We start from the raw sequence: 23,664 nt of genomic DNA on the forward strand, positions 1-23,664 counted from the left end.
TACAGTGCTTTCTAATTTCAATGTCTGCATCCTCTGGCCTCTTGACTGCATACATAGGCTCACATCCAATCAGAATAAGACTGCTTGCGCCGCAACTCATTTAATTTCAAAGAGGCACAATGTGGTGCATGGTCGCCATCTCTGAAGTCAGGTATAACAATCTGTTACTTGCTATGGCACTCAGATCTTTTCAACACAGTGCAAAGGAGAATCAACATGAAAAAGTCTAAAAATAAAAGTTGCATCAAGCAGAAATGAGCTGAGGGGTTGCTGTAGAACATTGTTCTATTAAGGGCATTTGTGGTCAGTTCCTGCAAACCAGGCAGAGTTTAAAGTGATGGCACATTCATCCTCCACTGCCTGAATTGCCCATCGTTATGAGACCACAACTTGCTGTGCACAGCCCTCAATGTTGTGGTTATTTTACGGAATGAATAATGCAGAAAGTGAGTTCAAATCCAACTATGACTATATTAGAATTTCAATCTTTTTTAAATTTGGAAATATGATGTAAAACAGTGACTACAAAGTTGTTGGATTGTTGTACGGACCCAACTAAAGTCCTTTAGGGAAGAAAACCTGCTTTCCTTACCAGGTCTGACCAACGGGACTCCAGTATCACACCAATTAACTTTTAACTGCCACCTAAAGTGGCCTAGCGAATAGCTAAACTGTGCCAAACTGCTATCAGTTGTTCAAAACCCTTCACCTACCCAGAACAACTATCAACTGGCAATAAATGTTGTTTTTTCCAGCAATGCACACATTGAAATTACTTTTCAAAATTCATTTTGTGAAAAATATAGTGATCTAATTTTAACATTGCTGACAGTCAAGCCACCTTTAGCAGAACACAGCAGAGCTGGGAATCTGTGGCAAGGTGAGGTGCGAAGGAGAAGCATGTTGTGAAAGGCATTCAGATATGAGAAAGTGAGGTGCAAAAGCTATGAGCAGAGATGCAAAGAGTGTGAAGCAGGTGCTGTGAAGGGATTTCAGAATAGATCATTTGTGGGGACAAAATTCTTTTGGTTATTTGCAAATCCCACGTATTGTTTCTGGGCTGGGCACTGGATCGACAGCCTGCTGGCAGGGACTTGGAATTAGTCACTTTCTGATCTATCCTCGCTCTATAGAGAGGATTTCAAAGTCAGTTTAAGACTTCCTCATGGAGCAGTGGGGCTGGAGGTGTAAAATTTAAGACATAAAGATCCACAACAAAGGAAGCCATTAAGCCCATCATCCCTGCGTCTGCACATTTATTATCGCAATTCAAAACATGGTACAAGATTAAAAAACTCTTTGTTGGAGGATGACACTTATAGCAAGCATTTTTAGTAAATCTAGTGAGACACTTTTAAAACAAAAATCTTTTTATTCTCCTAGTTTTCAACATTTTCATCAATAAAAACCAAAGAAAAAACAAACCCCCACACACAAACCGCACCCCGCTCAATATACAGACCAAAACATCCACCTATAAATCCCAGGTAAAAAGCATAAATTAACAATCAATCCGTAAACAGTGGAACCAAACAACAATACCGCCGATCTTGCCCGGGTCGGTCCGACCCCCCGAAAATGGCTTCTGGTGGCCTTGGTTCCAAGTTAACGAGCACCACCTCTAAGATGTCACTGAAAAACCTCCCTCCAACAAACCCCTCACATTCCACGTAGCTATCCTAACTGGGGGTCTCTTCTTTCCTCCCCCCCGCCCATTCTTATCCACCATCATCGTAACTCCAGGCCCTGCCCGCTGGGCTTGGCCCGGCCCATTGTTACCATCAAGCCCCTCCCCACCCTCATCCACTTCCTCTTGAAAACACCTCACCCAGTATCGGGCGCCTCCTCCAACTTTTCACACCTCCTAGGTCCATCAAAACCTGTTCTACCAGGCTCTGATGGCCACAGACCCTCACCCCACCACAGTCCCGTTCACTGGCCAGCTTGAGCTATCCAGGAGGCCCCTGCCCAGCCCGCACTCCCCTCTATTCCCCTCCCTGGTCCCAGGAAAACAAAGAAATCTCCTTCAACATACAAACCGCAAAGAACCAGCATTGCAAAACTTCTTACCTTGTCCAAATAGGCAACTTCAACTCATTTAGCACATATAACATGCAATGAAAAATAGAGTTACATATACTCCTCCACCCCCCTAAGCTCAGTTCAAGACCAATCCTCAGTCCCATTTCTCACTTCTGCCTTCACAAACGCCTCCGCCGCTTCCACTGTCCTGAAATAAAAGTTTTGGAGTTGTAGCTCACCCTCAGCGTAGTTGGGTACACTATGCCGAACTGCACACTGCTGTTATAAAGTGCCATCTTCACTCAGCTGAAGGCCACCCGCCTCCTCGCCAACTCCACAGTAAAGTCCTGGTATATATGTATATCAACTCCAGCCCGTTGCACCTACGGCTTCTGCTTTGCCAAACTCAGGACCTTCGCCTTCACTTGGTACCTACGGAAACAAATAATCACTGCTCTTGGTGGCTCATTTGCCTTCGGCTTAGGCCTGGATGCCCTATGAGCCTGATCCAGTTTGTACCAGGAGGGAACTTCCCCCTCCCCAACAGCTCCGCCAATATACTCCGCCGGCCTCAGGCCCTCCACCCCTTTGGGCAGCACACGATCCTCAGATTTTGCCGCCTAGATCTATTTTCCAGGTCCTCCACTTTGGTTTGCAGAACCTTGCTGGCCTCCACCACTCTGCAGCTCCTCACCCATCGAGGTGAGCTGATCACTGTGTTGCTACACGGCCTCTTCCACTCCCTTCAGTTTCTCACCCTGCTCCCGCACCTCGGCCGATGTCCTCGACACCCCCGCCTTCACCTGGCAATCACCTCCTCCACCAATACCTTCAATGCTGCCATCATCTCCTTGGGGGCTGGTTTAGCACAGTGGGCTAAACAGCTGGCTTGTAATGCAGAACAAGGCCAGCAGCGCGGGTTCAATTCCCGTACCTGCCTCCCCGAACAGGCGCCGGAATGTGGCGACTAGGGACTTTTCACAGCAACTTCATTGAAGCCTACTAGTGACAATAAGTAATTATTATTATTCTTCAATACCTCCATGTGCTTTGGATTTTGGATTGGATTTTTATTGTCACATGTACCAAGGTACAGTGAAAAGTATTTTTTCTGCGAGCAGCTCAACAGATCATTAAGTAGGGCAGCACGGTGGCCTAGTGGTTAGCACAGCTGTCTCACGGCGCTGAGGTCCCAGGTCCGATCCCGGCTCTGGGTCACTGTCCGTGTGGAGTTTGCACATTCTCCCCATGTTTGCGTGGGTTTCGCCCCCACAACCCAAAGATGTGTAGGTAGGAGGATTGGCCACGCTAAATTGCCCCTTAATTGGAAAAAATGAATTGGATACTCTAACTTTAAAAAAAAGAAGAAAAAACAGATCATAAAGTACATGAAAAAAGGAAATAAAAGAAAATTTGCGAACACAACCATCACCTTGGTCATCTTTTCTGCCATGAACAGTGTGGCCCCGCCCAGTGACACAGCCATCCTTCCAGTTGTCAAGCCAACCCTTCCACTCAACGGCAAACCTTCACTTGCCCCCATCTTCACGGCAGCTTTCATTTGGGTTTTGCACATCCTTCTTCCTTATGTCTTCCTGCACTTATTTAACGAAAAATTGCCCCTGGGAAAGGCATTAAATTCTAAAAAATCAAGCCTCGAGCAGGAGACATCCAACCTGCGACCTCCTCCTACATGCCGCCACCGGACGTCCATCTAGTGAGAGACTTGATGTTAATCAGTTCTTTCCAGAGTAGAACACAATGTGTTTTGTTTTAGATAGGCAGTAGAGGATAGGTTTATTCGGGGACATGCTACAAACATGGCATTTCCAAATCCAAGCACCGCAGCTTTGGTCTGTCCCTCCATACAAGAGCAGAAGCAAATGCCCACCAGTGGAATACACTTAAACACTCAGTTGATACACAATGAACATAGTGTGCCTTTGAAATATATTATGGTGGGATAGCTGAACTGGCTCTTGACTGGAACAGAGTTCATTTGGAAGAAGGAAATACCCAATTGTCTCCATTCTGTCAGAACAGTGGTATCACTGTAGGCAGCCATAAATGCCTTCAAATGTAACAGTTGGTCCACATAATCTTCTGGACTGATTTTTATGACCCGAGGGAGTCTGAACGAATGTTTTCCATCATTGACCGTGTTTATTTTCTGTTATTTTCAGGGAGAGCACAGTTTATAAAGCTTACAGTGGCCGGGATTCTGCAATACGGCGGCTAAGTGTTGATGCAGGTGTTAACATCAGAGTGTTTCATGTCGCCGTCAATGGGCCTCCTGGCCTAGCAATTCCGTGGCCCACAGGGGGCCAGAACAGCGCCGGAGTGCTCCACGCATCTCCGGCGGCGATACGCGGCCCTGCACTGCCAGCCGAGGGTGCTTCCACGCCGGGCCCGCGCAACATGGCGGAGCCACACAGTGGGCCGGCGCGGAAGACATCCCCGGATCACGGCCCACGATCGCGGGCCTGCCCCCCCCCAGGACGGCCGGCGCGGGTCCAAGCTCCCGCCGAGTGGAACCATGCTAGAACCACACCAGTGGGAACTCAGCTGGTCGACCGCGGAGCCTCTTTAAACGGCCCCCAACCGGCGCCATTTCAATTGCTCGCGTGCGGCTGCCAGCGATTCTCCGGCGACCGGAGAATCGCGTCCCGGCGTCGGACCCGCTCGCAGGTCTGAGGTCCATTCCTCCGCCCCCACGCCAAGCATGATTTCGGCACGGAGAATCCCGGCCAGTATCTTTGGCTTTATTAATAGAAGCATAGAGTGCAAAAACAAGGAAATTGGGCTGAACTTGTATAAAACATTAGTTTGGTCTCAGCTGGAGTATTGTGTCCAGTTCTGGGTGCTGCATTTTAGCAAAGGTATAAAGGCATTGAAGAGTACAGAAAAGGTTCACTAGAATGGGTCCAGGGATGAGGAACTTAGAAATGGCTGAACGGGGAGAGGTATTCAAAACCTTGAGGAGTATGGGCGGTGTAGATAGGGATTGTTCTCACTCATAATAGTAGTCTTTATTATTGTCGAAAGTAGGCTTACATTAACAATGCAGTGACACTACTGTGAAAATCCCTTAGTCGCCACACTCCGGCGCCTGTTCGGGTACACAGAGGGAGAATTCAGAATGTTCAATTCAACGAACAAGCACGACTTTCAGCACTTGTGCGAGGAAAGCGGAGCACCCGGAGGAAACCCACGCAGACACAGGGAAAACCTGCAGACTCCACACAGACAGTGACCCAAGCCGGGAATCGAACCTGGGACCTGGTGCTGTGAAACAAGTGAGGTGGCACAGATTTAAATTATTTGGCTAAAGAAACAGAAGTGAGGTGATAAATAGTGAGTTCACACAGTAAGTGGTTATGGTCTGTAATGTGCTGCCCCAGAGTGCGGGGGTTGCAATGGAAACATCCAAAGGTGACTCAATTGTTATCAGAAAGACAATAATGTGCAGGGTTAGGGGGAGAAAGTGAGAGGAACGGCACTGCGGGAATTGCTCACTGTAATAATTCTGTGATTACATGGCTGGGAAGTGTCGAGACCTGATGCCCCTGCCCAGGAGGTTAGGAGGCACGTTTGCTACACCCGCTGCTCTTTTCCTGCCCAGTCAGTTTTGCATTTGATGGACGATTCTAGCAGCTACCTCGTGTTGCAAAGATTAGACTCACCTAAACAAGCTGCGGTTTCCTCAGCGTGACAATCGCTCGCATCGCTGCTATTGTGGTTACTAAAGTAGGTCACTTTGCAGCTGACAAGGCACCGGTTCTCTTCAGAGTTTCCAGCGAAACAGGAAACGTGAGCGGCCAACCCCCTCTCCTCTATACACACACGGGCAGGTGCAGCAGGTCACAGCCGGGTGGCTTCCCATTCGGGACGCTTTCAGCGCCGACAGCTCTCCCATCCTGAGCGCCTCCGGGAACTTGGCGCCGGCTGGACGTTAACCTGAGGAGCGATGCCGGTCAGATTCAGCGACCTGAGTAACCTGACCTCCCCAAAGGCGGTGCTGCGGCTGCTGGAGATGCTGTTCACCTGCGCGGCCTTCAGCCTGGCGGCGGCGGGCGGGGAGCTGCCCCCCAGCCGGGCCTTCGCCACCTTCGCCATGTTCACCTGGGGCTTCTCCTTGGTCGCCACGCTGCTCATCTTCCTGGTGGAGTTCACCCAGTTGCACAGCCTCCTCACTCTCTCCTGGAAGAACCTGCCCGTCACGCTGGCCGCCTTCGCCGCTCTCATGAACCTGGCGGCCTCCGTTAGCTTCCCGCTGCTGGTGCTGAGCGCGGCCGGGCCGGCTCGGGCCTCCTCCTCTTCCTCCGCGCCGCCGCCGGACCACAGCGGCTTCCCCTGCCCCTACCGGACCGCCGCCACCGTGGCCTCCTGCCTGGCCTGCCTGGCCTACTCGGCCGAGCTGTTGGCCGCCCGGGCCGAGGAGAGGAGCGGCTACATGGCCAGCGGGCCGGGCCTGCTGAAGGTTCTGGAAGTGGGCCTGGCCTGCGTCCTCTCCGTCACCCTGGCAACCGCCGCCCACCCACAATTCCCCGGCTTCCGGTGGTGCTTGGGCGCGCTCTGCGCCTGCGCGCTGCTCTCGCTGGCCGCCATTGCCCTGATGGTGGGCGAGTGCCGGGATTGCTGCCCGCTGCCGCCCGGCCGCCTGCTGCTGGCCTCCAGCGCCCTGGCCTCGCTGCTCCACCTGGCCGTGCTGCCCGCCTGGGCCCTCGGCCTCGCCCGCCAGGCCGACTGGCTGGCCGAGTGCCGGCGGCTGGACTGCCGGCGGAACCAGCTGCTGGCGTCCACCTCCCTGATCGCCCTCAACCTCCTGGCCTACCTGACTGACCTGGCCTGCTCCGCCAGACTCAACTGCCGCAGGAGCTGACATCGCGGCTGGGCAGCAAGGCCAGAGCCCGGGCAGGGTAAGTCGCCTTTCCTCCTTTCTTTCTCCTGTTGTATTGCTCTGCCGCTGTGACAAACATTGGTTTATGTTCCTGGCTAAATAGCTGGCTTTTAAAGCAGACCAGCAGTACAGTTCAATTCCCGTACCAGCCTCCCCGAACAGGCGCCGGAATGTGGCGACTATGGGCTTTTCACAGTGACTTCATTTGAAGCCTACTTGTGACAAGCGATTTTCATTTCAATTTACCCATCTGCCAGCAGCAGGCATTACTCTCAGCCTTCTCTTATATCCATTCACATCAATGACAGCTCCAAATCTGACTAAATCACAGCTGCAGCTACGATTATACCCATGCTTGTTAATCAATGTACTACTATATCTAATATTACATATTATTCAAGGCACCATTTAATATAATAATCTTTATTCGTGTCACAAGTAGGCTTACATTAACACCGCAATGAAGTTGCTGTGAAAAGTCCCTAGTCGCCACACTCCGGCACCTGTTCGGGTACACAGACAGAGAATTCAGAATGTCCAATCACAAGCACGTCTTTCGGGACTTGTGGGAGGAAACCGGAGCACCCGGAGGAAACCCACGCAGACAAGGGGAGAACATGCAGACTCCGCACAAACAATGACCCAAGCAGGGAATCGAACCTGGGACCCTGGCGCTGTGAAGCAACAGTGCTAATCACTGTGCTACCGTGTCACTCTACTCCTGTTCTATTTATTATACTCTATTTTATAGCTACTTTTATGAGTTGTTCGCCCACAATTATGATTATTAAATAAAACATATATCGGGTTAATTTAAAAACATAGAAACAAATTGGCACAGAAGGAGGCTATATTCATCCATCAAGTTCATGCTGGTTCTCTGTAGAGCAACCCAGAACCCAGACAGACCCACTCCCCTGCACTGTCCCTGTATCCCTGCAAGTTTGTTTCAGTCTAGTGTCCATCCAGTTGTGTTTTGAAATTACTTTTGTGAACAACTTTTCTTTATCTACCTTTTCTAAACCTGTCATAATCGTGCATGCCTCTATCAAATCCTCTGTCTCCTTTGCTTGAAGAAGTACAATCCTAAATATCACCAATCTAATCTGGTATTCCCTTATTTGATGCCCAGATTAATTATGTATTAACAGATGTTCGACACATGCATTTATTATATAGCAACATGAATTACCTGTACATCATTTTAAAATATAAACATGTACAATGTACCTACAAAATGTTATACGTTTTCAATTATTAATCACCAGGCATGTTATGTACCTGTGTTTGAAGGTGTGGATCAGCTGTTGAGGCCATGAAGGCATTTCTTTTTTTTTTTAATAAATATTTTATTGAAAATTTTTGGTCAACCAACACAGTACATTGTGCATCCTTTACACAACATTATAACAATACAGATAATAATGACCTTTTTTATATAAACAAAAAACAACAAATAAATAAATATTAAATAACAAAAATGAAAACTAGCCCTAATTGGCAACTGCCTTGTCACAGGCTATACCCCCCCCCCCCCCCCCCCCCCAAAGTCCTGGGCTGCTGCTGCTGCCTTCTTTTTTCCCCCATCTATCTTTCCGCAAGATATTCGACGAACGGTTGCCACCGCCTGGTGACCCTTGAGCCGACCCCCTTAGGACGAACTTAATCCGCTCTAACTTTATGAACCCCGCCATATCATTTATCCAGGTCTCCACCCCCGGGGGCTTGGCTTCTTTCCACATTAGCAATATCCTGCGCCGGGCTACTAGGGACGCAAAGGCCAAAACATCGGCCTCTCTCGCCTCCTGCACTCCCGGCTCTTGTGCAACCCCAAATATAGCCAACCCCCAGCTTGGTTCGACCCGGACTCCTACTACTTTCGAAAGCACCTTTGTCACCCCCATCCAAAACCCCTGTAGTGCCGGGCATGACCAGAACATATGGGTATGATTCGCTGGGCTTCTCGAGCACCTCGCACACCTATCCTCCACCCCAAAAAATTTACTGAGCCGTGTTCCAGTCATATGTGCCCTGTGTAATACCTTAAACTGAATCAGGCTTAGCCTGGCGCACGAGGACGACGAGTTTACCCTGTTTAGGGCATCTGCCCACAGCCCCTCCTCAATCTCCTCCCCTAGCCCTTCTTCCCATTTCCCTTTTAGTTCGTCCACCATAGTCTCCCCTTCATCCCTCATTTCCCTATATATATCCGACACCTTACCATCCCCCACCCATTTCTTTGAGATGACTCTGTCCTGCACCTCTTGTGTCGGGAGCTGCGGGAATTCCCTCACCTGTTGCCTCGCAAAAGCCCTCAATTGCATGTACCTAAATGCATTCCCTTGGGGCAACCCATATTTCTCAGTCAGCGCTCCCAGACTCGCAAACTTCCCATCCACAAATAGATCTTTCAATTGCGTTATTCCTGCTCTTTGCCACATTCCATATCCCCCATCCATTCCCCCTGGGGCAAACCTATGGTTGTTTCTTATCGGGGACCCCCCCAATGCTCCGGTCTTTCCCCTATGTCGTCTCCACTGTCCCCAAATCTTCAGTGTAGCTACCACCACCGGACTCGTGGTATAGTTCCTTGGTGAGAACGGCAATGGGGCTGTCACCATAGCCTGCAGTCTGGTCCCCCTACAGGACGCCCTCTCTAATCTCTTCCACGCCGCTCCTTCCTCCTCTCCCATCCACTTACTCACCATTGAAATATTAGCGGCCCAATAATACTCACTTAGGCTCGGTAGTGCCAGCCCCCCCCTATCCCTACTACGCTGTAAGAATCCCTTCCTCACTCTCGGAGTCTTCCCGGCCCAAACAAAACCCATGATACTCTTTTCTATCCTTTTGAAAAAAGCCTTCGTGATCACCACCGGGAGGCACTGAAACACAAAGAGGAATCTCGGGAGGACCACCATCTTAACCGCCTGCACCCTCCCTGCCATTGACAATGCTACCATATCCCATCTCTTGAAATCTTCCTCCATCTGTTCCACCAACCGCGTCAAATTTAGCCTGTGCAATGTGCCCCAATTCTTAGCTATCTGGATCCCCAGGTAACGAAAGTCTCTTGTTACCTTCCTCAACGGTAGGTCTTCTATTTCTCTACTCTGCTCCCCTGGATGCACCACAAACAGCTCACTCTTCCCCATATTCAATTTATACCCTGAAAAATCCCCAAACTCCCCAAGTATCCGCATTATTTCTGGCATCCCCTCCGCTGGATCCGCCACATATAGTAGCAGATCATCCGCATATAAAGATAACCGGTGTTCTTCTCCTCCCCTAAGTATTCCCCTCCATCTCCTGGAACCTCTCAGCGCTATCGCCAGGGGCTCAATCGCCAGTGCAAACAGTAATGGGGACAGAGGACATCCCTGCCTTGTCCCTCTATGGAGCCGAAAATATGCCGATCCCCGTCCATTCGTGACCACACTCGCCACTGGGGCCCTATACAACAGCTGCACCCATCTAACATACCCCTCTCCAAACCCGAATCGCCTCAACACCTCCCACAGATAATCCCATTCCACTCTATCAAATGCTTTCTCGGCATCCATCGCCACTACTATCTCCGTTTCACCCTCTGGTGGGGCCATCATCATTACCCCTAACAGCCTCCGTATATTCGTGTTCAGCTGTCTCCCCTCCACAAACCCAGTTTGGTCCTCATGAACCACCCCCGGGACACATTCCTCTATTCTCATTGCCATTACCTTGGCCAGGACCTTGGCATCCACATTTAGGAGGGAAATTGGTCTGTAGGACCCGCATTGTAGCGGATCCTTTTCCTTCTTTAAGAGAAGCGATATCGTTGCTTCTGACATAGTCGGGGGCAGTTGTCCCCTTTCCTTTGCCTCGTTAAAGGTCCTCGTCAGTAGCGGGGCGAGCAAGTCCAAATATTTTCTGTAAAATTCAATTGGGAATCCGTCCGGTCCCGGGGCCTTTCCAGCAGATCCAAAAACTCCATCATTCTCTCCCTCCCTTCCGGGGGTTGAGCTTCATACAATTTTTTATAAAATGTCTTGAACGCTTCATTCACTCTCTCCGCTCCCCGCTCCGTCTCTCCTTCCTCGTCCCTCACCCCCCCTATTTCCCTCGCTGCTCCCCTTTTCCTCAATTGGTGTGCCAGCAATCTGCTCGCCTTCTCTCCATATTCATACTGTACACCCTGCGCCTTCCTCCATTGTGCCTCTGCAGTGCCTGTAGTCAGCAAGTCAAATTCCACATGCAGCCTTTGCCTTTCCCTGTACAGTCCCTCCTCCGGTGCTTCCGCATATTGTCTATCCACCCTCAAAAGTTCTTGCAGCAACCGCTCCCGTTCCTTACTCTCCTGCTTCCCTTTATGTGTCCTTATTGATATCAGCTCCCCCCTCACCACCGCCTTCAACGCCTCCCAGACCACTCCCACCTGAACCTCCCCATTGTCATTGAGTTCCAAGTACTTTTCAATGCATCCCCTCACCCTTAGGCACACCCCCTCATCTGCCATTAGTCCCATGTCCATTCTCCAGGGTGGGCGCCCTCTTGTTTCCTCCCCTATCTCCAAGTCTACCCAGTGTGGGGCATGATCCGAAATGGCTATAGCCGTATATTCCGTTCCCCTCACCCTCGGGATCAATGCCCTACCCAACACAAAAAAGTCTATGCGTGAATAGACTTTATGGACATAGGAGAAAAACGAGAACTCCTTACTCCTCGGTCTACTGAATCTCCACGGGTCCACCCCTCCCATCTGCTCCATAAAATCCTTAAGCACCTTGGCTGCTGCTGGCCTCCTACCAGTCCTGGACTTCGACCTATCCAGCCTTGGTTCCAACACCGTGTTAAAATCTCCCCCCATTATCAGCTTTCCCGTCTCTAGGTCCGGGATGCGTCCTAGCATTCGCCTCATAAAGTTGGCATCGTCCCAGTTCGGGGCATACACGTTTACCAAAACCACCATCTCTCCCTGTAATTTGCCACTCACCATCACGTATCTGCCCCCGTTATCCGCCACTATAGTCTTTGCCTCGAACATTACCCGCTTCCCCACTAATATAGCCACCCCCCTGTTTTTCGCATCCAGCCCCGAATGGAACACCTGCCCCACCCATCCTTTGCGCAACCTAACCTGGTCTATCAGTTTCAGGTGCGTTTCCTGTAACATAACCACATCTGCTTTAAGTTTCTTAAGGTGTGCGAGTACTCGTGCCCTCTTTATCGGCCCGTTAAGCCCCCTCACATTCCACGTGATCAGCCGAGTTGTGGGGCTTCCCACCCCCCCCCTTGCCGGTTAGCCATCATCTTTTTCCAGCTTCTCACCCAGTTCCCACGCAGCTGTAACTCTCCCAGACGGTGCCCCCCCGCCCATCCTTTCCCGTACCCACTCCCCCCTTTCCCCAGCAGCAGCAACCCAGTAATTCCCCCCTCCCCCCCCGCTAGACCCCCCGCTAGCGTAATTACTCCCCCCATGTTGCTCCCAGAAGTCAGCAAACTCTGGCTGACCTCGGCTTCCCCCCGTGATCACGGCTCGCACCGTGCGACGCCCCCTCCTTCCTGCTTCTCTATTCCCGCCATAATTATCATAGCGCGGGAACCAAGCCCGCGCCTCTCCCTTGGCCCCGCCTCCCATGGCCAACGCCCCATCTCCTCTCCCTCCCCACCTCCCCATCACCACCTGTGGGAGAGAGAAAAGTTACCATACCGCAGGATTAAAACATAAAACCCCTCTTCGCCCCCCCCCCCATTCGCCCCACCACTTTGTCCAAACGTTCATTTTCATAATCCACTCATTCCAATTTTTCTTCTACAATAAAAGTCCACGCTTCATCCGCCGTCTCAAAGTAGTGGTGCCTCCCTTGATATGTGACCCACAGTCTTGCCGGTTGCAGCATTCCAAATTTTATCTTTTTGTGAAGTACCGTTTGGCCCGATTAAAGCTCGCCCTCCTTCTCGCCACCTCCGCACTCCAATCTTGATAAACGCGGATCACCTCGTTCTCCCATTTACTACACCGAGTTTTCTTCGCCCATCTAAGGACCATTTCTCTATCCTTAAAACGGAGGAATCTCACCACTATGGCTCTGGGAGTTTCTCCTGCTCTCGATCCTCGCACCATAACTCGGTATGCTCCCTCCACCTCCAACGGACCCGTCGGGGCCTCCGCTCCCATTAACGAGTGCAGCATCGTGCTCACATATGCCCCGACGTCCGCCCCCTCCACACCTTCAGGAAGGCCAAGAATCCTCAAGTTGTTCCTCCTTGCGTTGTTTTCCAGTGCCTCCAACCTCTCCACAGATCGTTTCTGGTGTGCCTCCTGTATCTCCGACTTCACCACCAGGCCCTGTATATCGTTCTCATTCTCTGCTGCTTTCGCCTTCACGACCCGAAGCTCCTGCTCCTGGGTCTTTTGTTCCTCTTTCAGCCCTTCAATCGCCTGTAATATCGGGGCCAACAACTCTTTCTTCATTTCCTTTTTTATCTCCTCCACGCAGCGTTTCAAGAACTCTTGTTGTTCAGGGCCCCATATGAGACTGCCACCTTCCGCCGCCATCTTGGTTTCTGCTTGCCTTCCTTGCCGTTGTTCCAAAGGATCCGCTGCAATCCGGCCACTTTCCTCTCCTTTTTCCATCCGTGTCCAGGGGGAACACCCTTCTGGTTTACCGCACGGTGTTTTTCGCCGTTAAAATTGCCGTTGGGGCTCCTATCAAGAGCCCTAAAGTCCGTTCCACCGGGAGCTGCCGAAACGTGCGACTCAGCTGGTCATCGCCGCACCCGGAAGTCTCCCATGAAGGCATTTCAACCCAAGGATGAGAACTTTAAATCGTACCATGATACGGCATATTTTGATACGGCAAAAAAATGATATTTTGGCTATTGTGCCTGTGCTCGCTGTTTGGTAGAGCTATACAATTAATCCGATTTCCTCCCTCTTTCCCGACAGCCTGAACATTGTCTCCTCTTATGTATTTATTGAATGCTCAAAGAACAAAGAAAAGTACAGCACAGGAACAGGCCCTTCGGCCCTCCAACCCTGTGCCGACCATGCTGCCCGACTAAACTAAAATCTTCTACACTTCCTGGGTCCGTATCCCTCTATTCCCATCCTATTCATGTATTTGTCAAGATGCCCCTTAAATGTCACTATCGTCCCTGCTTCCGCCACCTCCGGCAGCGTGTTCCAGACACCCAATACCCTCTGTGTAAAAAAAAAAAACTTGCCTCGTACATCTCTAAACCTTGCCTCTCGCGCCTTAAACCTATGCCCCCTAGTAATTGACCCCTCTACCCTGGGGAAAAGCCTCTGACTATCCACTCTGTCTATGCCCCTCATAATTTTGTAGACCTCTATCAGGTCGCGCCTCAACCTCCGTCGTTCCAGTGAGAGACAAACAAGTTTATTCAGCCGCTCCTCATAGCTAATGCCCTCCATACCAGGCAACATCCTGCTAAATCTCTTCTCCACCCTCTCTCAAGCCTCCACGTCCATCTGGTAGCGTGGCGACCAGAATTGAACACTATACTCCAAGTGTGGCCTAACTAAGGTCTATACAGCTGCAACATGACTTGCCAATTCTTATACTCAATGCCCCGGCCAATGAAGGCAAGCATGCCGTATGCCTTCTTGACTACCTTCTCCACCTGTGTTGCCCCTTTCAGTGACCTGTGGACCTGTACACGTAGATCTCTCTGACTGTCAATACTCTTGAGGGTTCTACCATTCACTGTGTATTCCCTACCTGCATTAGACCTTCCAAAATGCATTACATCACATTTGTCCAGATTAAACTCCATCTGCCATCTCTCCGCCCAAGTCTCCAACAAAGATCTAAATCCTGCTGTATCCTCTGACAGTCCTCATCGCTATCCGCAATTCCACCAACCTTTGTGTCGTCTGCAAACTTATTAATCAGACCAGTTACATTTTCCTCCAAATCATTTATATATACTCCGAACAGCAAAGGTCCCAGCGCTGATCCCTGCGGAACACCACTAGTCACAGCCCTCCAATCAGAAAAGCATCCTTCCATCGCTACTCTCTGCCTTCTATGACCTTGCCAGTTCTGCATCCATCTTGCCAGCCCACCGCTGATCCCGTGTGACTTCACCTTTTGTACCAATTTCCTTCGAATTGTTTCTACTTCCAACACCCTTTCCTGCAATGCACTCCGGATCATAACTTGGTTTGTTTAAAAAAAGTTGCCTAATTTTTGTTTGCCTTCTGTGTCCCCTGGTTACCGATACTTCTGCCACTGTAAAAAGTTTCTCCTCATTTACTCTATCAAAACCCTTCACGATTTTGAACAACACTACCAAATCTTGTCTTAGATTTTCTGTTCTAAAGAGAACAACTGCAGCTTCTTCAGTCTGTCCACATGCTTGAGTCTCTCATCCCTGGTACCGATCTGGTAAATCTCTTCTGCACATTCTCTAAAGCCTTGACATCCTTCCTGTGTCCAGAATTGAACAAAATATTCCAATTGACGCCTAACCAATGTTTTCTGAAGGTTTAGCATAGCTTCTTACATTTGTAAACTTTTCCTCTATTGATAAAGTCAAATATTCCATGTGCCTTTTTTAAAAAACTTAGAGTACCCAATTCATTTTTTCCAATTAAGGGGCAATTTAGCATGGCCAATCACCTCCCCTACACATCTTTTGGTTGTGGGGGTGAAACCCACGCAAACACGGGGAGAATGTGCAAACACCACACGGACAGTGACCCAGAGCTGGGATCGAACCTGGGACCTCGGTGCCATAAGGCAGCAATGCTTTTTTTAAAATAAATTTAGAGTACCCAATTCATTTTTTCTGCCCATGAGGCAGCAGTGCTAACCACTGTGTCACCGTGCTGCCCATGAGGCAGCAGTGCTAACCACTGCATCGCCGTGCTGCCCATGAGGCAGCAGTGCTAACCACTGCGTCGTCGTGCTGCCCATGAGGCAGCAGTGCTAACCACTGCGTTGCCGTGCTGCCCATGAGGCAGCAGTGCTAACCACTGCGTCGCCGTGCTGCCCATGAGGCAGCAGTACTAACCACCGCGTCACCGTGCTGCCCATGAGGCAGCAGTGCTATCCACTGCATCGCCGTGCTGCACATGAGGCAGCAGTGCTAACCACTGCGTCGCCGTGCTGCCCATGAGGCAGCAGAGCTAACCACTGCATCGCGTGCTGCCCATGAGGCAGCAGTGCTAACCACTGTGCTGCCCATGAGGCAGCAGTGCTAACCACTGCATCGCCGTGCTGCCTCTCATGTGCCTTTTTTTAACAGCCTTCTCAAATTGTCCAACTTTCCAAGATTTGTATACATATGCCCCAGGGTCTCTGTTTCTACATTCCCTTTTAAAGTTGTAAAGTTTTGATAATATTACCTCTTTTTCTTAAAATATATCACTTCACATTCCTGAGTTCTTCATTTGTTATGTTTCTGTCTATTTGATCAGTTTGTCTATGTTCAGCTGTAGTCTGTTATTTGTTTTAATAAATTTAGAGTACCCAATTCATTTTTTCCAATTAAGGGGCAATTTAGCGTGGTCAATCCACCTACCCCGCACATCTTTTGGTTTGTGGGGGCGAAACCCACGCAAACACGGGAGAATGTGCAAACTACACACACACAGTGACCCAGAGCTGGGATCGAACCTGGGACCTCGGTGCCGTGAGGCAGCTGTGCTACTCACTGCGCCACCATGCTGCCCTCGCTGTAGTCTGTTATAATACTCCACATTGTTTACTACATTTCCCGAGTTCCCTGTCGTCAGCAGACTTTGGAAATATTCCCTGGGTGTCAGGATATTTAATGTGCTTCAACAAGTATAGTCCTAATACCGATCCATAAGGAACATAGCTCTCTGTCTGCAAAACAATCGTTCAGCATTACAGTCTATTTCCTGTCCCATAACCAGTTTCATGTCCATGCTGCCGCTGTCTCCTTAATCCCGTGAGTTTTATTTTTGCTAACATGTTTATTGTGTGATACTTAGTCAAATACCTTGTTGGAAGTCCATTTATGCAACATCAACCTCACTACCCTCTCTGTTACTTCTTCAGATAACTCAGTCAAGCTAGCCAAACGCAACCTGCCTTTAGCAAATCCACACTGACTTTTTAAATTAGCTTATATTTTTCCAAATGACAATTTATCGTAGATTGGTATCTTTAAACATTTGCCCATAATTGGCAAATCCCTCAATTTTCAAACCTCTGTCACCACATATGTTGACGATTGTAGACCAAACCTGTAGCATTTTCACCATTTTACTTCCCTCAATAATCTAGGATGCATCCCTTCTGGACTGGGTGACTTTTCTACTTTCTGCGATCCTTTTAAGTATTGTACCTCTTTATAAATGTTTATCCCATCCTAATATCAGTTCCTCCTTTACTGTTACATATTTCCTCTTTCTTGTGAAACCAGATGCTAAGTATTCATTTAGCACCATAACCCTGTCCTCTGCAAAAATATCCTTTCCATGACCCTAGTCAGTCCTTTCTTCATTTGATTACTCTTTTACTATTTGTATGTTTACAAAATACTTTTGGTACTCATTTATGTCAGCTCTAACCTTTTCTCATGCATAGATTATACTATGATCAATGTTCTCCACATATTCCACTTTGTTCCCCAGAACTGCATCTTTCCTCATTGTGCTGGAAACACATTTGATTAGAAAGCTCTCTTGTGCGCATTTCTGGAATTCTTCCATGACTGTTACACTGCTGCTATCCCAGCACTTGATGTAGGTGTAATTGAAGTCCCCATAATCACTGCTCTGCAGTTCTTGCATCTTTAGAAAAGTTAACTGAAAATTTGCTCCTCGATTTCCTTCCCACTGTTTAGTGGCTTATACCATACACTCGTTACAGACCCATAGTCATTATACACCTCCAGCTAGTACTGACCTCTGAGTCGAACACACCTGTAAGCAGTTCTGGGTACCACATCTTGGAAGGATATATTGCCCTTTGAATGAGTGTGACATTGATTTACCAGAATGAAACAAGGATAACCAAAAGAAGATAAACAATCCAAGGTTGTATTTCCTGGATTTAGAAGGACAATTTGCTCAAAGATAGCAGGAAACAGATAGGGCAGATAGGAAAAGCATTTTCTGCTGGTGGGGGACGACATGTTTTAAAAATTAGAGGCAAATCTTTCAGTCGTGAGATTGGGAAATACTTCTACACACATTAAATTACACAATTAGAACTATCTTTTAATTCAGGGCAGCACGGTGGTGCTGTGGTTAGCCCTGCTTCCTCATGGCGCCGAGGACCCGGGTTTGATCCCGGCCCAACGGTCAGTGTCCTTGTGGAGTTTGCACGTTTTCCCCCGAGTCTGCATGGGTCTCACCCTCACAAACAAAAAACTGTGTAAGGTGAATTGGCCACACTAAATTGCACCTTAATGGGAAAAAGATAATTGGGTACTTTAAATTTTTTTTTAAAAGGGAAAAAAGTTTAATTCTGAACTTCCTTTTTGTTAATACAAGGTATTGAGGGATATGGGATGAAAACAGTTGGGTCGGAGAACTTATTGAATCATGGAGCAGTCTCGAGGAGACCTCCACCTGTTTTGACATTCCTGAGCAGTACCTAGCTGTTTGAAGTTCTTTTGTGTGATTGGAACCAATATTCCCTCAATTCTTTATTGTGCAGGCTGTTTGTTACATTCCCAACAACACCACCTCCATCACTGACCAACACATGTTGAAGCCCATACGACTCCCCACCCTGACCATTACATTGATGACAAAATCCCTCACTAGCAGATCAGTTATCACATTCACTGAACATTTTTTGGTAACAAGAGCCGAGCAACCCCACTTGAAAACACCCTGTTTTCACTGAGCATCGCACAATAAATTGCGGCCTCCCTGTCGTGTCCTCCTTTTTCCACCTGCTTTTTCTCCCTCTTTTCCCTCTCCCTTCTTATTTCATCTCGTTGTCTTAATTTTCCTCCCTCCACTTTGTCCCCCGCTTTCCCCCTCACCCTCGCCCCCGCCTTCCCCCTCACCCTCGCCCCCGCCTTCCCCCACACCCTCGCCCCCGCCTTCCCCCTCACCCTCGTCCCCGCCTTCCCCCTCACCCTCGTCCCCGCCTTCCCCCTCACCCTCGTCCCCGCCTTCCCCCTCACCCTCGTCCCCGCCTTCCCCCTCACCCTCGTCCCCCGCCTTCCCCCTCACCCTCGTCCCCGCCTTCCCCCTCGTCCCCCGGCCTTCCCCCTCGTCCCCGCCTTCCCCCTCGTCCCGCCTTCCCCCCTTCGTCCCCGCCTTCCCCCTCGTCCCCGCCTTTCCCCTCGCCCCGCCATCCACCTCGCCCCGCCTTCCACCTCGCCCCGCCTTCCACCTCGCCCCGCCTTCCACCTCGCCCCGCCTTCCACCTCGCCCCGCCTTCCACCTCGCCCCGCCTTCCACCTCGCCCCGCCTTCCACCTCGCCCCGCCTTCCACCTCGCCCCGCCTTCCACCTCGCCCCGCCTTCCACCTCGCCCCGCCTTCCACCTCGCCCCGCCTTCCACCTCGCCCCGCCTTCCACCTCGCCCCGCCTTCCACCTCGCCCCGCCTTCCACCTCGCCCGCCTTCCACCTCGCCCCGCTTCCACCTCGCCCCGCCTTCCACCTCGCCCCGCCTTCCCACCTCGCCCCGCCTTCCACCTCGCCCCGCCGTCCACCTCGCCCCGCCGTCCCCCTCGCCCCGCCGTCCCCCTCGCCCCCGCCGTCCCCCTCGCCCCCGCCGTCCCCTCTCGCCCCCGCCGTCCCCCTCGCCCGCCTTGCCGTCGCCCCGCGTCCCCTGCCCGCGTCCCCCTCGCCCCCGCCGTCCCCCTCGCCCCCGCCGTCCCCCTCGCCCCCGCCGTCCCCCTCGCCCCCGCCGTCCCCCTCGCCCCCGCCGTCCCCCTCGCCCCCGCCGTCCCTCGCCCCCGCCGTCCCCTCGCCCCCGCCGTCCCCCTCGCCGTCCCCCTCGCCCCCGCCGTCCCCCTCGCCCCCGCCGTCCCCTCGCCCCGCCGTCCCCCTCGCCCCCCGCCGTCCCCCTCGCCCCCGCCGTCCCCCTCGCCCCCGCCGTCCCCCTCGCCCCCGCCGTCCCCCTCGCCCCCCGCCGTCCCCCTCGCCCCCGCCGTCCCCCTCGCCCCCGCCGTCCCCTCGCCCCCGCCGTCCCCCCTCGCCCCCGCCGTCCCCCTCGCCCCCGCCGTCCCCCTCGCCCCGCGTCCCCCTCGCCCCCGCCGTCCCCCTCGCCCCCCGCCTCCCACCTGCCCCCGCCGTCCCCTCGCCCCCGCGTCCCCCTCGCCCCCGCCGTCCCCCTCGCCCCCGCCGTCCCCCTCGCCCCGCCGTCCCCCTCGCCCCCAGCCGTCCCCCTCGCCCCCGCCGTCCCCTCGCCCCGCCGTCCCCCTCGCCCCCGCCGTCCCCCTCGCCCCCGCCGTCCCCTCGCCCCCGCCGTCCCTCGCCCGCGTCCCTGCCCGCCGTCCCCCCTCGCCCCCGCCGTCCCCCTCGCCCCCGCCGTCCCCCTCGCCCCCGCCGTCCCCCTCGCCCCCGCCGTCCCCCTCGCCCCCGCCGTCCCCCTCGCCCCCGCCGTCCCCCTCGCCCCCGCCGTCCCCTCGCCCCCGCCGTCCCCCTCGCCCGCCGTCCCCCTCGCCCCCGCCGTCCCCCTCGCCCCCGCCGTCCCCCTCGCCCCCGCCGTCCCCCTCGCCCCGCCGTCCCCCTCGCCCCCGCCGTCCCCCTCGCCCCCGCCGTCCCCCTCGCCCCCGCCGTCCCCCTCGCCCCCGCCGTCCCCCTCGCCCCCGCCGTCCCCCCTCGTCCCCTCGCCCCGCCGTCCCCCTCGCCCCCGCCGTCCCCCTCGCCCCCGCCGTCCCCCTCGCCCCCGCCGTCCCCCTCGCCCCCGCCGTCCCCCTCGCCCCCGCCGTCCCCCTCGCCCCCGCCGTCCCCCTCGCCCCCGCCGTCCCCCTCGCCCCCGCCGTCCCCCTCGCCCCGCCGTCCCCCTCGCCCCCGCCGTCCCCCTCGCCCCGCCGTCCCCCCTCGCCCCCGCCGTCCCCCTCGCCCCCGCCGTCCCCCTCGCCCCCGCCGTCCCCCTCGCCCCCGCCGTCCCCCTCGCCCCCGCCGTCCCCCTCGCCCCCGCCGTCCCTCGCCCCCGCCGTCCCCCTCGCCCCCGCCGTCCCCCTCGCCCCCGCCGTCCCCCTCGCCCCCCGCCGTCCCCCTCGCCCCCGCCGTCCCCCTCGCCCCCGCCGTCCCCCTCGCCCCCGCCGTCCCTCGCCCCCGCCGTCCCCCTCGCCCCCCGCCGTCCCCCTCGCCCCGCCGTCCCCTCGCCCCGCCGTCCCCCTCGCCCCCGCCGTCCCCCTCGCCCCCGCCGTCCCCCTCGCCCCCGCCGTCCCCCTCGCCCCCGCGTCCCCCTCGCCCCGCCGTCCCCCTCGCCCCCGCCGTCCCCCTCGCCCCCGCCGTCCCCCCTCGCCCCCCGCCGTCCCCCTCGCCCCCGCCGTCCCCCTCGCCCCCGCCGTCCCCCTCGCCCCCGCCGTCCCCCTCGCCCCCGCCGTCCCCCTCGCCCCCCGCCGTCCCCCCTCGCCCCCGCCGTCCCCCTCGCCCCCGCCGTCCCCCTCGCCCCCGCCGTCCCCCTCGCCCCGCCGTCCCCCTCGCCCCCGCCGTCCCCCTCGCGCCCCGCCGTCCCCCTCGCCCCCGCCGTCCCCCTCGCCCCCGCCGTCCCCCTCGCCCCCGCCGTCCCCCTCGCCCCGCCGTCCCCGTCCGTCCCCCTCGCCCCCGCCGTCCCCCTCGCCCCCGCCGTCCCCCTCGCCCCCGCCGTCCCCCTCGCCCCCGCCGTCCCCCTCGCCCCCGCCGTCCCCCTCGCCCCGCCGTCCCCTCGCCCCCGCCGTCCCCCTCGCCCCGCCGTCCCCCCTCGCCCCCGCCGTCCCCTCGCCCGCCGTCCCCCTCGCCCCGCCGTCCCCCCTCGCCCCCGCCGTCCCCCTCGCCCCCGCCGTCCCCCTCGCCCCCGCCGTCCCCCTCGCCCCCGCCGTCCCCTCGCCCCCGCCGTCCCCTCGCCCCGCCGTCCCCTCGCCCCCGCCGTCCCCCCTCGCCCCCGCCGTCCCCCTCGCCCCCGCCGTCCCCCTCGCCCCCGCCGTCCCCCTCGCCCCGCCGTCCCCCTCGCCCCGCCGTCCCCCTCGCCCCCGCCGTCCCCCTCGCCCCCGCCGTCCCCCTCGCCCCCGCCGTCCCCCTCGCCCCCGCCGTCCCCCTCGCCCCGCCGTCCCCCTCGCCCCCGCCGTCCCCCTCGCCCCCGCCGTCCCCTCGCCCCGCCGTCCCCCTCGCCCCCCGCCGTCCCCCTCGCCCCCAGCCGTCCCCCTCGCCCCCGCCGTCCCCCTCGCCCCCCGCCGTCCCCCTCGCCCCCGCCGTCCCCCTCGCCCCCGCCGTCCCCCTCGCCCCGCCGTCCCCCTCGCCCCCGCCGTCCCCTCGCCCCCGCCGTCCCCCTCGCCCCCGCCGTCCCCCTCGCCCCCGCCGTCCCCCTCGCCCCCGCCGTCCCCCTCGCCCCCGCCGTCCCCCTCGCCCCCGCCGTCCCCCTCGCCCCCGCCGTCCCCCTCGCCCCGCCGTCCCCCTCGCCCCCGCCGTCCCCCCTCGCCCCCCGCCGTCCCCCTCGCCCCGCCGTCCCCCTCGCCCCCGCCGTCCCCCTCGCCCCCGCCGTCCCCTCGCCCCCGCCGTCCCCCTCGCCCCCGCCGTCCCCCTCGCCCCCGCCGTCCCCCTCGCCCCCGCCGTCCCCCTCGCCCCCGCCGTCCCCCTCGCCCCCCGCCGTCCCCCTCGCCCCCGCCGTCCCCCTCGCCCCCCGCCGTCCCCCTCGCCCCGCCGTCCCCCTCGCCCCGCGTCCCCCTCGCCCCCGCCGTCCCCCTCGCCCCCGCCGTCCCCCTCGCCCCCCGCCGTCCCCCTCGCCCCCGCCGTCCCCCTCGCCCCCGCCGTCCCCCTCGCCCCCGCCGTCCCCCTCGCCCCCGCCGTCCCCCTCGCCCCCGCCGTCCCCCTCGCCCCCGCCGTCCCCCCTCGCCCCCGCCGTCCCCCTCGCCCCGCCGTCCCCCTCGCCCCCGCCGTCCCCCTCGCCCCCGCCGTCCCCCTCGCCCCCGCCGTCCCCCTCGCCCCCGCCGTCCCCTCGCCCCGCCGTCCCCCTCGCCCCCGCCGTCCCCCTCGCCCCCGCCGTCCCCCTCGCCCCCGCCGTCCCCCTCGCCCCCGCCGTCCCCCTCGCCACGCCGTCCCCTCGCCCCGCCGTCCCCCTCGCCCCCGCCGTCCCCCTCGCCCCCGCCGTCCCCCTCGCCCCCGCCGTCCCCCTCGCCCCCGCCGTCCCCCTCGCCCCCGCCGTCCCCCTCGCCCCCCGCCGTCCCCCTCGCCCCCGCCGTCCCCCTCGCCCCGCCGTCCCCCTCGCCCCGCCGTCCCCTCGCCCCCGCCGTCCCCTCGCCCCGCCGTCCCCCTCGCCCCCGCCGTCCCCCTCGCCCCCCGCCGTCCCCCTCGCCCCCGCCGTCCCCCTCGCCCCCGCCGTCCCCCTCGCCCCCCGCCGTCCCCCTCGCCCCCGCCGTCCCCCCTCGCCCCGCCCCCGCCGTCCCCCTCGCCCCCGCCGTCCCCCTCGCCCCCGCCGTCCCCCTCGCCCCCGCCGTCCCCCTCGCCCCCGCCGTCCCCCTCGCCCCCGCCGTCGCCCTCGCCCCCGCCGTCCCCTCTCTGCCCCGCCGTCCCCCTCGCCCCCGCCGTCCCCCTCGATGCCCCGCCGTCCCCCCCGTCCCCCCGCCGTCCCCCGCCGTCCCCCCTGCCGTCC

The 23,664-nt window shown here is 56.6% G+C and overlaps 1 protein-coding gene and 1 long non-coding RNA gene across 3 annotated transcripts in view; one reads left to right on the forward strand and one right to left on the reverse strand.

Annotated features, from left to right (window-relative positions):
* Nucleotides 1-5,844, reverse strand: part of LOC140395685 (uncharacterized) — a 137,527-nt gene extending 131,683 nt beyond the window's left edge. Inside the window, exon 1 of one of the 2 annotated variants that reach the window (XR_011936276.1) lies at nt 5,706-5,844. This is a non-coding gene — a long non-coding RNA (uncharacterized lncRNA). The remainder of the gene's footprint in view (nt 1-5,705) is intronic. The other variant, XR_011936277.1, reaches the window with a different exon arrangement.
* A 145-nt stretch (nt 5,845-5,989) lies between these two features.
* The window catches only part of LOC140395684 (myeloid-associated differentiation marker-like), a 31,338-nt gene continuing 13,663 nt past the window's right edge, over nt 5,990-23,664 (forward strand). The window contains exon 1 of the mRNA XM_072483753.1: nt 5,990-6,941. Within this exon, the coding sequence (XP_072339854.1) occupies nt 5,990-6,904 (915 nt within the window). The 3' untranslated portion in view covers nt 6,905-6,941. The remainder of the gene's footprint in view (nt 6,942-23,664) is intronic.

This window comes from Scyliorhinus torazame, chromosome 18, assembly GCF_047496885.1.
Source record: "Scyliorhinus torazame isolate Kashiwa2021f chromosome 18, sScyTor2.1, whole genome shotgun sequence".
In the NCBI taxonomy this organism is placed as follows: domain Eukaryota; kingdom Metazoa; phylum Chordata; class Chondrichthyes; order Carcharhiniformes; family Scyliorhinidae; genus Scyliorhinus; species Scyliorhinus torazame.